This window comes from Aquila chrysaetos, chromosome 7, assembly GCF_900496995.4.
Source record: "Aquila chrysaetos chrysaetos chromosome 7, bAquChr1.4, whole genome shotgun sequence".
NCBI lineage: Eukaryota > Metazoa > Chordata > Aves > Accipitriformes > Accipitridae > Aquila > Aquila chrysaetos.
In genome coordinates, this window is record NC_044010.1 from 10,508,493 (window position 1) to 10,523,769 (window position 15,277).

A 15,277-nucleotide genomic window follows, 5' to 3' on the forward strand; every position below is an offset into this window, starting at 1 on the left:
ACTTGCCCTAACTAGAGAAAAAAGTAAGTTGACTCTTCCCCTTTCACCACACCAACACTGACACTTTCTTCACAAAAACACAATATTCTTTCTCCTGTTGTGTTACTCAAGTGCATGCATGTAAATCAAAAAAGATGATCAAACACTCAGTACTTGCATGTCTTGTTGGACTGTGGTAATAGAAAGGCTTGCTACAGTACATTATGAAATAAATTCAAGTAGTATGCAAATTCCTTGGTTAATCACAACCATCAAGCTTCTAAGTTGACAGACAGTATCTTCCTCAAGTGCTTGGACTCTACTGACTATCACACCACTGTTATACCTAGAAAACGATGTGACAGTATGACTGAAAAATCAAAGGGCAAAAACTCATGGCTTGCCTTGTGCACAGCAACAGAGTATTACAAAAGCAAAAATGTGAAATGGAAAAAGATTTGTACGCTTTCTCTTCTGTGGAAGTATTTTTGCATAAAAGGACAACTTAACTGAATGTGGTAACAGTGACAGAATGAAGTTCCTTTCCTTCAAAGCACCTACACATTCTGCCATGCTAACTTTACCTCTGGTCAGAGGACACAGCACTTAAAGATGTGCATGCATACAATGGGGAGGCAGGGGGAGCAACTTCACTTTTACAGGATCTCCATAAAAAGTAGTCTTGCTTTCTTCCGTGAATAAGCATCATTATAAATGTAGCTTTTCTGTAACACAACCCACAGTTGGCAAAACAGTATTTTGATTACTTAAACAATTGGGATTTTCTCTCCGTGGGTGTATGCACACATAGTTACAGAAGCTGTTTAAAAACTAGAGAAGTAAAATGTAACCTCCGGGAGAGGTTCTCAGACCAAGTTCAGTGCAAGTTCACTTCAACAGTTACGCAGCTATTGCACCAGTTGGTAATCTGTTTGGCAAAAATTCTCTCTCTGCTGCTTTGTTAAATTAAAAATTAATCCTAACCAGTCTTCTCTCCTTACATATATCAGTGCTGCTAATCCCCTTTTCTAGCCCAAGGCATGGTAATGAATCAAACCAGCAATGGCGTCACAAAGAAACTAATGCAAACAGATATTCATTGGCCTACAGAACAACAAAAATAAGTCTCATGAGGCTTCTGTCCTGAAGTTTGATGCAATCTATAGGACCCCACATAGGGTCAGAACAAACTGTCACTTCTCAGATCACTGACTTCTCATTTAATTTTTTTTATTTGATGTACTGATTAAAACAACAAAAAAAAAACAAACCCAAACCATGCTGTTATTAGTAAGCAGAATGCTTAGGGGAAAAGAATCCTACAGAACAGAACCTTATGTAAATGCACTTCAGTGATACATGTTGCAGCCAATGGGCCTCAGCCATGTTGCAGTCAAGTCTGCGATCGAGATTTGGGCTTCATTACTAACCTGGACACGGTATTAGTTTGCCAAATACTAAATAAAAGAGAGAAACTTTGACAGAGTAGAAACTGATCCCAAGGCAGCAACCTTCACACAAGAATGCTTGATCATATCAAGCTCCGCATAAAGGGCAAAGCTTAGGGGGATTTTGCTAAAGCAGCACAAAGTACAATGATCTATATTCTCTAGTTTATTATTTCAAAGAGAACCCCCAAAGTTTTGTTCAAACTTCCATAACCTGTGTGTGTTTTAATAAGTGACCAATGTTTGTGGTTAAATTAAACAGAGAGATTACTTACACCATAGCATTTTCAACTTTGATACAGTTTTGACTCAGAGTGGAGAAGACATGATCAAAATCAAAACTCTGTAAACTAAAACCATTAATCATCTCCCGCCAAATCTTAATATCAACTTCATAATGGTACCTTTCCCATAACAGCAAAACCAAGAAAGCTAAACAGATTATCACAGAATAACATGGAAGACGGAACAAACATATGGCCCAGGCTTTGACGTAAAATTGGTATTTTGAATCTATCTCCAGCAGGCTAAAGAATAATCATAGAATCATTTAGGTTGGAAAAGACCTTTAAGATCGTTAAGTCCAACCGTTAACCTAGCACTGCCAAGTGCCCCACTAAACCATGCCCCTAAGTGCTTGACAACCCTTTCAGTGAAGAAATTTTTCCTAATATCCAATCTAAACCTCTCCCGGTGCAAACTGAGCCTGTGCACCCGTTTAATCACTGTGTGGGGTAAAGAAAGTAAACAATCAAACAAACAGTCATGTACCTCATAGATTCCTATATACAAAAGAAATATCCAAAGTGACAAATTCAGAATCAATACACCTAACGTGGGTGCAAACCAGCACAGCTTTCTATATTGACTAAAATACTTCAAGTATGTTCTATAGAAGGGACACAAGCTTAACAGAGGCACATAACACATATACAAGCTTATTTCAGATAAATATTACCTATTTAAAATAATACAATTAATGCTATTGCCAAAGATAGACCCTTATTGTAAATAAAGAGCAGAGCATTAATGGCAAAAATATGTTCATAAAGAAAAGAGTTAGACCTACATTTAGCCTAAAAAAAGTCCTATGCAACTCTCCTTATGTGCTTGTAGAAACACTTCGTATAATTATATAGAGATACAAAAGCACAATAAAAATGCAAGTAAGACAGGTAAGTACCTGAAGCTCCACCCTTCTAGGATTGTATTTAAGAACAGTGAAAAATAAGTAAGCAGCAAACACAAAGATATTGCAATCATACTAAATATGTGCAGAAATGAAGCAGGTGTTGCTGGATGTTTTCAGTTTTTCAGATTTAGGTGTTGATACCCCAAACATCTCTAAAGGACTAAAAAAATGCACAATTTATTTCTGAATTCTAGCGTTTCAGTTATTTCTTTTTTAAAAAAAAAATCTGCTTCCTTGACCCATAGGTACTTGCCTTAGGGCACTGAACTTCTCAAATTCATACAAGTATCTAAAGTTTTCAAATCTTACCTGAAATAATCTAGTGAAGATATCAAATTCAAAAATTGAAATGTAGTCATTGCAGGTCAAGTCAATAGTAGATTTAAGAGCCATTGCTTCCAAACCAGAGCTTATCTGATGAACTTCATGAAGGCACTGCCTGAACACTTTCCATGGCACTATAGTTCTGTGAGAGGGTTGGAAATAATAAATTTAATAAAACCACATATTTAAGATTTGATACCTTATTTAGACATCAGAACTGGACTTCTAAATAAGTGGAACATTAATCTGGTTTCTTTACAGACAAAAAAAAAAGGTAAAAAAAAAATAATCAAGATTTCTGAAAGCAGCCTAAGCAAATGAAAGAACAGTTTACCTTCCTTTAAACAGTCAAACAAAGTGTCATTTATTTTACAATGATAAATATTCAAGCTTCCTTAGGATGATGACAAAAAGTACACTTCAGAAACTGAAATATCCTACCAAGCAGGTGTAGCAACCAATCTCACACCCTCTCAAAGATAATGTAAAGGACCAGTTCTGTGCGTGGTAAAGAACTACTTTCTTCACAGCCTCTCTTCTCAGAATGATAGGCATCAATTTAGTATCTACTGTGATGACATTTTTTTATAGCTAAAGCTCATAAACAGTGGTCAAGTAGCATGATAGCAATCAACCAGATACCACTGATGCTGGTCGAAGGCCTGTTATAGCCCATGACAGTTATATGAATATTAGAAGAAACATCATCTCAGTTCTTCACCTTCACACATTCTTGCAGGATAGGAGTATTTTCAGACAGTAGTGAATGTGGGAAAAGGTGGGAAATCAGAAAAGAAGGAAATTAAAATCATCTTCTCCAATACAAAACCGTGTTCTGTCAAATTCAGTTTCTATTTGCATAGTCGGAGAGAATGCAGATTAGTTATTTTGCCAATCAAGTGCTTCTATTTGGAATCTAACAAGAGGCTGATCACTTGAAAGTGCTCTACTTCATCACTCTCAAAACTATGAGAAATTGTTCAATGATAGCAATTATTCTTCTCATGTCATTAGGGTGAAACCCAAATTTTGCAAAGCTGTAACACCTTCTCTTAAAATAGTTCTGCTTCACATTGAAAGCAGATTATATGATATTTTAAAAACATTTTAATTAACCAAAATATAACTATTAACCAATATAGAACTATTTTCAGGATTTAACAAGACCTCACATATTCACAGTAATATTTTGTTAATAACTGCTAAAATGACAATAGATACAGGCTTCAACAAACACATCAATATTTCTTCCAATTCTTATTACTTCACATTGCCTTATTTTTAAAAGAGCCATAGTACTTTATTCCAGTTTTTCTAACTATTTTCTTATGTGGAAATGTATATTACTTGGTCTCACAGTACTTGGCGGGGGGGAAGACCAACTGTATTAAGTTGGCCCTGCATTGTAAGTATTATGCAGTTAACCTAAATTAAAACAAGTAATAATTTGAAGTACAACACTAAAAACACCCTCCTGTATTTCTACTGCATCAGGCATTCACTACATTTGTAAGTGCAAAGAAATCTACTTGTTACTTGGAGGCTTATATTGAGAAAGTCATAAATGTGAAATTTAATAGATCTCAGCAGATACTTTCATCTGTGTATGAAAAACAGGAAACCACAAAGAGCTGAAGAGAGATACCACATCAGATGCCATTTAAGAAAGAATGCACATCAAATTTTGATTATGGTAAAGAGAGAATGAAACATTGCACTAAGTTCAGAGAACAAAGTTGGAAAACATCAGTGCTTTTGTGGTGTTAAAGTTGTCTTAGTTCAAGTGCCTACTGCTTATTTAGTTCCTGTAACCCTGGCTCTGAAATGTTTTCCGATTCCCTTTGTAAACCACCCTAAATGATTACTGGGTTACACTGGGATCATGCTGAAATGGGGTTAGAAAAGGTGGGGTTTGTTGGGCGCGGGGCGGGGGGGGGGGGTGAGTTGAGGGGAAGGGGTTGTTCTTTTGTTTTGTTTTTTAAAGGTTAAGACAATAACCCTTAAATAAAAACCAACAGAGAATCTACCAGGAATTATTATAGCCATAATATACCTTAAGAACTGCTTTTTCATGCCTCGCCTAGACAGTTTCATAAAAACATGCTCATTAGATGCAATTAGCAAGTAGGAAGCAGGATCTTTTGCTATGTATTCACTAACACCCTGCACCCCAAAAACCCCAACAACAACAGAGAAAAACAAAAGTCTTCAGGAGAATATGTTTTTAGAGCTCTGTTGGCTAGTTCTTTGGCTAAGACAAACCAGATGGTGGGAAATGAGTGAGTAGCTAATGAAGCAACATCCAAAGTTATTTTGTGGGACTTCTCCAAGAACAAGTGCCCAAAAAAGTGGTGGCCCCAATTTAAAATTCACTAAATCCAGCAGATTTTTTTCTGCAGCTTTGTGGAATAGGTCTTTTATCTTCTGCTTTCTTAAATAAAGGTGAGAAGTGGTTGTTGAAACACATTAACTCCTGTTTCTCAGCAGTTACTTTTATACAGCTATCACTCCTAAATACTTTGAAACAGCACCAGCCAAGGGATCATTTCTTCCCCAATGCCTCTCTCCAGTTTATATATACAAATTGCTGCACTCTTTTGAGACCTTGCAGACAGCACACACTCACTCAAAAGGAGGGTGTTACCGAGTCTGCACAAGGTGAAGGATTCTGCAACATCCTTTCCTCCTGCTCCTACAGCACTGAAATCTGGTGACCTTTCAGGCACACTGAGAAACACTCTCCTCTGGCAGAGATCTAGGAGGGGGTCACACAGAATGCTTCCCACAGCGATGAGGGGGAAAAAGAGGTTTTTGTAGACAGATTGCACGTTGAGTTTCTTCTGTTTGAACTAACATTTCACTGCTGTTGCTTTCTTGTGTTTTAGGGGATATACAGCCTTTGAAGGCACTTTTTCATTATTCAAATCTAAAGAGTTATTTTAATTGTTTGGGGAGGTGGCAGGGGCAGTGGGAAGGGGAAGGAAACAGGACCAATCAAGCCAAGGTTGAGAATGGGACTGTCCTAGTTAATAACATGCTTAGATGTTGTTTAAATATATATACGTTTTTAAACAGAAAAAAAACCCATCGCCTTTATAGAAAGAAAAAATAGGATCCTGTTTGTAATGAAATGCTGCCTGCAGTGTTCAGTTCCTTAACCATAGAAGGTATCGCCTATAAATATTTTCAGTCATCTTTGTCCTTGTAATATTTGTTGCATCATGCCCTAATGATACCCTGCATTAGAGGCTGACAGGTATTCTGCACATGCCTCATGCTATTACGCTGACCTGTGGACACTTGTCTAGGAGGAGATGAGTTAGTCAGCTCTGCTACAGCTCATCAGAAAGATGTGATTTGACATCCCGGTAACATTAGTTCTCGATAGAATTAGGTTGGGGAAGTGCAGTGTCTCAGTATTTCAGGTATTTAATTGCAGTTACGTGAGCTATCCCTTGCAGTGGAGCACACGTGACTCCAGCAGAGACAATGCAGGTGGTATTACATTGTACTTCCTTCCAATGTTTGATGCCCAAAGTTAAGAGCCCTACTAGACATGCACATATTATGGACAGATATACCCAGAGCTTTGGTAACAGTTTCTCTTTTTATAATGTAATTTGGGGAAAAAAAACAGGACACTGAAGTAATACAAAAAAATCTGACTACATTACATGTACATACTGTTATTGTGCTACATGTTACTTTATTTACAACCTTCAATTAGTCCAAAATCTTCAGAGACATAATTTTAGAAGGAAACAAGAACATGAAGGAAACTTTTATATAGGATGGTATCTACTTACTGTTATTGACACACGTCAAAGGGAAGTGTCACACTATAATCTCAAATACAATGTTTTAAACACCACCCACACAACTTCCACATGCCTAAAGGAGAAGGGTTAGTGTCCAGCATGTAATTTTCAAGCAATTTAGCAGAGGAATTTAAGTCCTCCCTTCCCTCCTGCCCTGATCATAGGATTGTCTTAAACTCCCTCAATGTTGCTGCATTATTAAAAAGCAAAAGACATTAAAATAAACCTGGAGAGAAAGCAAATATTTTCTGAGCGTGCGGAGTACAGCACTTCAGTAGAACTGCAGAGATACAGCTATTCTGGAATGTCAAGTGACACTGCTCCCATTTGAACCAGAGCAGACCACAAGTATGTCTAGGAAGGTAAACATGTACCTGGGTAACTTTTTAAATATGTACCAGTGAACATTTTTGTCTGCAAGAGACTCTCTCAAATGTTGCCAGAGAACATAACATGAAAAGGGCATTACAGTATCCAGAGTAAACTCAAAACTATTCAAGCAAATACTGACCCAGATAGAAACAACATTCTTTGCAAGTCTGCAGTGAGCAATGTGGATTTTGGTTTATCATCATTGAACAGAGCATTTTCTTAAGACTGCTGCTTCAGTTTTAAGTGAGAGGCCACATGTTTTCATTGCTTCTGAACTGCAGAGCAAACAATTGACACACAGAAGGCTTGAGAAGTTTAGTCCTAAGGGAAAAAAGGAATTCTGCCATATCGTGCCAGTACAATCATTAAATAGTGACATCATGCTGAACAAATATAGATGAATCTAACATGAGAAAAGAGAAGATAAAAGACAGAAAGTGAGCCTTATGAAATGGGGAAAATATACCACCAGAAATATCCCCTTCCAAAGCTGCATAACTGGACATTGCTGGAGAGACAGCATGTTAGTGCTTCCTTAAGGGACGCAGGAAGTCTGCATTTCCTGAAGTGTCCCCGAAGGGATACACTTATCTATATATTTCCAACTCTGACCTCTAACCACAAATCCAAAGCACACTCATGCTTTTGCACGTCCTTTTATACTTAAAACATTGCCTCTCCTGCCTATCCATTGAGAATCTGTTCTCCTGTCTCACAGTCTTGCATGCCAACTATTACAACTTTCTTTTCTCTATCCTTTGTACATGCAGTTTTACCCTATCTTAGCCACCCAGAAGAGCTGTGAAGACCGTTGTCCTTTTCTGTTTTTAATTATATTTTGTGCTTTCCATTGACTAGCTCTTCTCTATATTATCTATCTTCTTGTTCAAACTTGTTTATCTCACATTTGTATGAAAAAGATCTAGCGAGATTCATGTCTCACTAGCACCCAGGGAATGGTACCTTCTGCCTCTAGCTCGAGTTTTTAAACAAGGGTACCGATAAGCCTATTTCCCATGCTGCTGATCAGATGAGCCAAGGGAGGAACCATCTCCTCTGAAAGCCCCATTCCCTGTTTACTTCCTTCTCTTTAAAAGTTCCTGTTGCCAAAACACCTGTCTTTATGGTGATGAAGGCAAGGGCACTCGGATCACTGCCTCTTCCTCTTTCATCTATCTTTCACTTCCCTTTGCACTTCAGTTCATACTCAGATTTGAAGCTCTCTGAGCTAGGACCACCTCTTCAGTCCATATTTTTACAGCGTTCAGGCAACAGTAGGGCTCTTGGGCACTATTAGCAGCAAGAACAGGAATTAAGGGAATCAACAAGGTGTTAAAACCTAGCTTATCTGAGGTCTCACTTTCGGACAGCTAAATGTTTTCAAGTTCTGTTGTGCATTGTGGTCTGCCTGTTTTTTACTGCTTTTTCTCTGAACCCAAGCCACAGAGGCTATTGTCTGTACTATCCTGAGCCAAAAAGCACTGACCATAGCAGAACCACAACTACTCAAAATTCAGAATATCAATCTGAAATATGCTGTTTAACTGCTACTGAGAAATCAATAGGCACATTTTTTCCTAAATTCCTGTAAAAAATAAATACATTTCAGGCCTCAGCTGGGGGGGAAAAAAAGTATCAGAGCATTAAAATAGTAATGTGTTTGACCCTAACAGTGAAAGAATTTCTATTTCCTCAGAAACTAAAAGGTGGGGGGAAAATCAATTTATCTGACAACAATAACAGAAATGCTTTCAATTTTTTAAGGTTTCACAATGAAGAGTAAAACCTTATAAGTTAAAATAAATGGCAGAACTATGAAGAATTGAAAACCTAAAAACATTGACATTTCACTGCTGATTCATTCTGCAACACAAAGACAGCCACAAATCACAAATTTCAATAGTTACAAAGCCCTGCATGACTTCACTGTAGCTTTCAAATTCCGAGGCTGGAAAGATCTGTTAGGTCATCTCGCCCACTCTCCTTTGCAGTTCAGGATCGCTCCCAGAGGTATTTTGCACATTTTTGCTCAGAACAGAAAACTAGTAAAAGATGTAAGGTGCTATTAAAATGAGCGAGGAACTGGGGAAATTAACATCAAGCACTATACAGTGATAAAATGTGGATAATGAAGAAGATATCAGATTATGTTTTATATGCATATTTACAACCCACTGGGGGTTACTAAAGTATCTGTAAATAAATGTAACTGCTGATTACATGCCTTACAATTTCACAGTTCCATTTAACATTACTGTTTAGCTGTACATTTAACTACCATTTGCTTCAGCGCAACTATAATGGTAAACCATGGGTGAAGATTCACTCCACTCAAACCACTTGCTCCAATAGTTGTATACTAGTCATCAGTACAAATTAAAAAAATCACACGTTCCCAATTTCACCACTTTCCTGCTTTTGACACTATCAAGCTTTTTCTTGGTATAGAACTTAACCTAAAATCTTGACCTTGACCATGGTGTAAAGCTTGTGTCAACTTATTCCTTAGTTCTTTTTCAGCCCGCTCCTTTGTTTTCTTTAAGAGGCTCTCTTCTTCCTCATAGCCTGTGAATATGCCAAAGAGCTCCATTCTCAGCCTACTTCAGTCATTCAGCCTTTGGGAAGTTCTCACTCATTCCCGATTTTTGTTTTCACAAAGCAAATCCCAAATTCTCTCTATTCCTTCATCTCCCTGATAGTTTTTCTCTGTCAGCTTCCTTGACAAAGTCAGTACACCGAAACCATCCCGGGCCTACTATTTGACACTGCTATCCTCCTCACCTACCCTCTAATTTGGATACATATTCTACTTTGCCCTTGCAGAGAAATCAATTCTGCCATTTCTTCCTTAGTCATACTGCTATTGTCCACATTCTACTTCCACCCGGGTAATCAAAATCTCATTATCTTCCACCTTGATTTATCAATCCTCCCTATACATTCTTAAACTCCACATTAGTCTCTCCAGATACATTCCAAACATCACATCACTTCCAAGGTTTCCCCTTCTCCTCTGAAACATGCAATACTGGAAAACCTCACAATTGTAAAGGCTCTATTTACTCCTTTTGCACTCTCTGCCATCAGTGAGGGCTGATGATTTCCATTATCGACGTATCTGCTCCTCTCACAAGCACCGTAGCATTCTTTCGCATCTAAGCTTCTCTAGCTACTGACGTTATCTAAAAGTTTTGTAGAGGTGTACCAGAAATGCAAAAGTTGAGGAGGTATTTGAAGGCCAATAATGTGTGAAGTTATCTCAGCACATTGCTCTGATGGAACCATTCAAATTGCTTGCTGAGTTCTACTTCTGTGTTTTCTACAGAAATTCAAAGAGCAGCTAGATATGTGTTCATCAGAGACTTGAAACAGCTAGCCTAGCCATTTGTTTTGTTAATGAGTTTGAAGTCATGTGAACATACACCTGACTAGCTTTAAACACAAAAAGAATGACTGTATCCTATGATACTTATTAATAACAGGATGAATAAACTTAGTTACGGCTGTCAATTTTGCAGCAAGTGTTCAGACAGACAAATGTAACCAACAAAATTAGAAGTTCCCCATTCACTAGGGAAGAGCAGTGAAAGAAATCAGACACAGTTTTGTTTGTTTGTTTTTAAACTACAAACTGGACTCTTGCAAATTGTATCTTTTGGATTTTATTCCTCAGCAAATTATAATATATTGCTTGCTGTAAACGGAAGTGTAGGTCACATTTTCAAAAACTGAAAACCAAAAAGTCAACTACATAAATGGCTACTGACCTCCTTCTTGCTGTTTAGAATATTTCAAATTAAAAAACAAAAAAATGACTGAAAACGGATTATATAAAAGCTTCCAATTCATTATGTTTAGAAACAGGAAGATTATTTTTATAATATTATGCTGAAAAAAATAATGAATTCCTCTAACAGTTCCAATTCCCTCTTTCCAGTCAGATCAAACAATGCATCAGAATTATTTCTTGTGCTACAGTTTACCTATCAGAAGCCAAGATCCAGTACAACTTACTTATTACTTATGCTCTAATCTTGAGCAGCATTACTTAGTGACCTCAAAGTAAGGGCTGCTTTTTGCAAACAAGTGAGGAGTCCAGAGTTGCCCCGTAAAATAGAGGTGCAGCCAGGGAACATACAATATAGTTCGCCCCTGTGCTCCTTCATTGCACTGCATACCTAACCAGAGCTGGAGGTTCTAGATAGTCCTAGGGGCCTATCTTTAGGCAGTCAGGTTAGAAACAGATTTTATCAGTTGTTTGTAACACCCAAAACCTTTATGTAGGCTCTGCTTCTAGGGAAGTGATACTAGAATATTTGCAAACTAATTTGTCATAACAGGCCCACTGTAAAAGATGTTGCTAACAGGCATACCTGCCATGTATTTCTAAATGAATTAGAAAACAATTAATGTTTAAAGAGCTTCAGGCATTTTGTTTAACGAAGAGATTAAACATAATGCCAAATAAACGTTTTTCTCATCTGTTTATTTGACATACATGCTGTTACATGTTTTACAGTTACTTAAGCACAATTAACTAAATCTGAGATAAAGGCAAGGCTGCCAAGCACAGATCAACTGTTCACTGCTTAGTAGAAGCTGGTAACTAAACCAGCTTCAGTTTATCAGAAAAGAGCTGAGAACACTAATAACAGTGGTTTTTTACCTGGTCTGAAAGTAAAGCACCTGGCAAGACAAAACTGAAAAGACTTCCAGGTTATACTAGATGACCAAGGTTACATATATAATTAACCTGACATCCCAAAACTGCCTTGATTCCTAGGCATTTTTGGTGCATGGACGCTTTAACCAACCAACCAACGAAAAAACCCCCTACCAAAACTAATGTGCACCCCCCCCATCAAAGTACATGGGGGGGGGGGGGGTCAGAGTTCATATTTAAAGTCGCATTTTATGAAGAAATTTACATAACTAGGAAAAAACCAAAGCATAAAAGGCATGGCAAGAGCTCTGGGGCCCTGAAAACAATTAGAAAGAAGCGCTCCAGGGGATGAGTCACGAGAAGAGTCAAGTGTGAACAAGAGAAAGGCAAGGGTAAAGCCGAGATGTTCAGATGGACCAATGCAGTTAAAAATTCTTCTTACCAACCTTTTTCTGATAAAGACTTATTAATATGTTACAGTATCCTACTGTCTGACACCTCAAGTATCTATCTATTGTGCCATCTCCAAAAGGAAACTGGCAGAACCATTGGAAGGAAACTTGAAGGAGAGCACTTCAATCTCACACAGAAAGTACAGGTTAGTAGAGAAATACAAAGAGGAACATGATAGTGAATAAGGAACCTGATAAAACTGGTTAATATTAAATGACAGAAAAAAACAGCAGCTTGCAGAAGATGAGATCTGTAAATCCCAATGACAGAAATGCAATCTGCGATCAAGACAGCTGGTAAAGGTCATTCAAGGACAGAGCTCAACAGGAGAAGAGAAAGACCACGAGAAGACTTAAATTCTCAGAGTTGCTAAGCAAAGGTAAGAAAGAGAGGAAGAGAAAATAGAAACACTGAACAAAGATGATCATTAGTAATTTTTTCAAAGCTCCCATTTTTCTTTTTTTTTGACTGACTTATTTAAAAGCCTCATCTGATAGATCCCCCTACATGTCATGTAAATTAATCCTTCAAATAACTTCATCTGAACTTTTGTAGGTATTTTGAAGATCATCTTCACATTAAAATGGCTAACACAAAACATGGTCAGATTCCTTTCCTCTAACAAAAAGATCGATACAGCAACTTGATCACACTCTAACATTATCTACATGGGAAAGAAATTTGTTAGAAGACTGAAGTTACCAGATAACACTATAATAAAACCAGAAAGCTAGAAGCTATCATAGGTGTGTTTTGACTAGCAAAAAAAAAAGGAAGTGAAACTGTTGTAAATTCACACTGAACAAAATTAATCTGCAAAAGCACCAACCTATTACGCTGGTATTCTAAATAAAGAATGAAAGACTCAAAGGGCTGCTCTTGCTCAGAAAATGTAATAGATTGTTGCAGGAATTGTTCCGTGACTTGCTATGGCCTATATTGTCCAAGCTATCAGACTTGATGACCACAATGACCGCTCCATTATATTGTCCAATATACAAATTTCTTGCCTCCTCCCTCTTATGTCACTGTTAGGCTAATAAACATTCCGTAAGAGAAAGTGATGAAGCTATGCATCTTCTATTAGCCTATATCTGTACCATAAACGAAATTGTTTCCCAGAAACAAACAAAAAACCCCACACCCATGCCTCCCTACTTTTACACTTTCCATATAGCATTTGCTGTAAGGATTTAATCACGTATCTACAAGTCACACTTAGCATTCATTTTATGATCCTTTCTTGAATAATAAGTTTCTCTCCAAAACCTGCTTTTGATTAAACCTTCCGATATATCTCCAATTATTCTATCTCTTTCTGTAACAGAACTTGAACAAAAGAAAACATTAGTCACCTATGACTACTTTATAGGTAGTACAGTTGTAGAAAAAAAGTTTTGATAATAAGGGATAAAAACATTATTTCCATTACTTAAAAACCACTAAATATTGTAGTAGTTAGAAAGTTAAAAATGGGAAGGAAACATACTGTCCATGAGACCAATATCAAGTTCCTAATTCAAACTTTAGGGTTATCATTTGTAGAATATATATATACATAATATGAAAGGATATGATTTGCCATGTACATTACGAAAACAATGTACAATTTCACTCTAATTTATGATTGAGTGTAAGTGCCCTTGACAGAACCGCCCATACATTTTTATTCATCCTTTGAGTGAATTACAACATTGGGGGAAAAAAAAAGTTAATAGTCAATTTCGCAATTTCAGTCAGTTTAAAGACTTGGACAAGAAATTACCTTTAAAATACCCACCCACATACTTAGAACCATTATTTGGATTTTTGAAAATATCATTCTTTTTCCTGCTTATGATTAGAAAGAATTAAGCACTTTGCAAAATGTTAGTACTTACTTGTCTCCAAAGAATTTTCTCCAGAAATCTGCAGCATCGGCTTTGGTGATACGAAAGTTATCACCCTGGAATTGGCCATTTGGAAAAATAGCCTTGATTTCTGCTAGCATGTGGCTGAAGATGAGGGACAGCTTTGTTAGGTTTCTCCTGCAGATATAATAGGGGGAAAAAAAAATCACATCAAATTCTTAAAATTGAATAAATTGAATCACTCTTTCAGTACCTTAGATATCCTGCATATTTGTATAATAATCACTGTGTGACACAAGAAACACACTGAGCTTTCAAGTGAAAACACATCAAAGAAACACAAATCAGTAGTTTGTGTTTCCATGCACTTCTGAAGACGTATTTTTCATAAGTCTCCATGAATATAAAATCATTTTTTCAGCAACAGATTTGAGTTCTCAACTGCATATTCCAGATAAATTTCTGATCCCCATAAAGATGAAGCTTGTGCATTTCTATTTAATTTCATTGTTGTAGAAGCAGGAATTTATACTAATTAGACAGCTAATACATTTAAATAAAAAAACCCAACCAAACAACAACACACCAACAAACTTAAAATATAGTTTCATGTGTGACATCAAACCTATTTCAATCCAGTTTTCTAGAAATATAAACACAGCACAGGACTAGGTTTACTCTTTTTTCCTATGACAATTTTATTCTTTTTATTCTTTCCAGCTTTCCCTTACTGCAGCTACTTCCTATTCTGTTTTTAAATGCCTTGTCTTTAGTTAAAACCTGCTTTCAGTTTTCAGTGGCATGTCAGAAAGAAAAGTCAAGCTTCTTTGTTATCACAGTTCACTTCCATAAGCTTCCCAGACTTATATCAGTTAATAAAAAATTATTTCTTTTTTGGCACAGAAATCCCATTTAGTGTAGTGCAAAGAACATAGCATCCTTAAATACAAATAATTCTTTTGTATGGAAAAATCTGTGGGAGATGGTGGGGAGAGGAGAGAGAAGAAGGGTGAAGCAATCTTTATGAGAGTTTCCTTCTAGAGATTCCTTAGATGATCCTTGCAGTAAAAAAGGGGGTACTTTTCCACCTGATATATGAAAGAGACCACCCAGGAGCCTGAGCAGTTTCTGATGACAAATTTCTATTCTTATGTATTTTAATGAAGTATTTCAATGAG

General features: G+C 37.0%; 1 protein-coding gene across 4 annotated transcripts in view; it reads right to left on the bottom strand.

The window, feature by feature from the left end:
- The window catches only part of CBLB (Cbl proto-oncogene B), a 139,480-nt gene that overhangs the window by 55,380 nt on the left and 68,823 nt on the right, over positions 1–15,277 (bottom strand). For all 4 annotated transcript variants that reach the window (XM_030020332.2, XM_030020331.2, XM_030020333.2 and 1 more), the window contains exons 4-5: positions 14,130–14,276; positions 2,929–3,085 (exon numbers count right to left, since the gene is read on the bottom strand). In XM_030020332.2, coding sequence (XP_029876192.2) covers positions 2,929–3,085; positions 14,130–14,276 — 304 coding nt within the window. The remainder of the gene's footprint in view (positions 1–2,928; positions 3,086–14,129; positions 14,277–15,277) is intronic.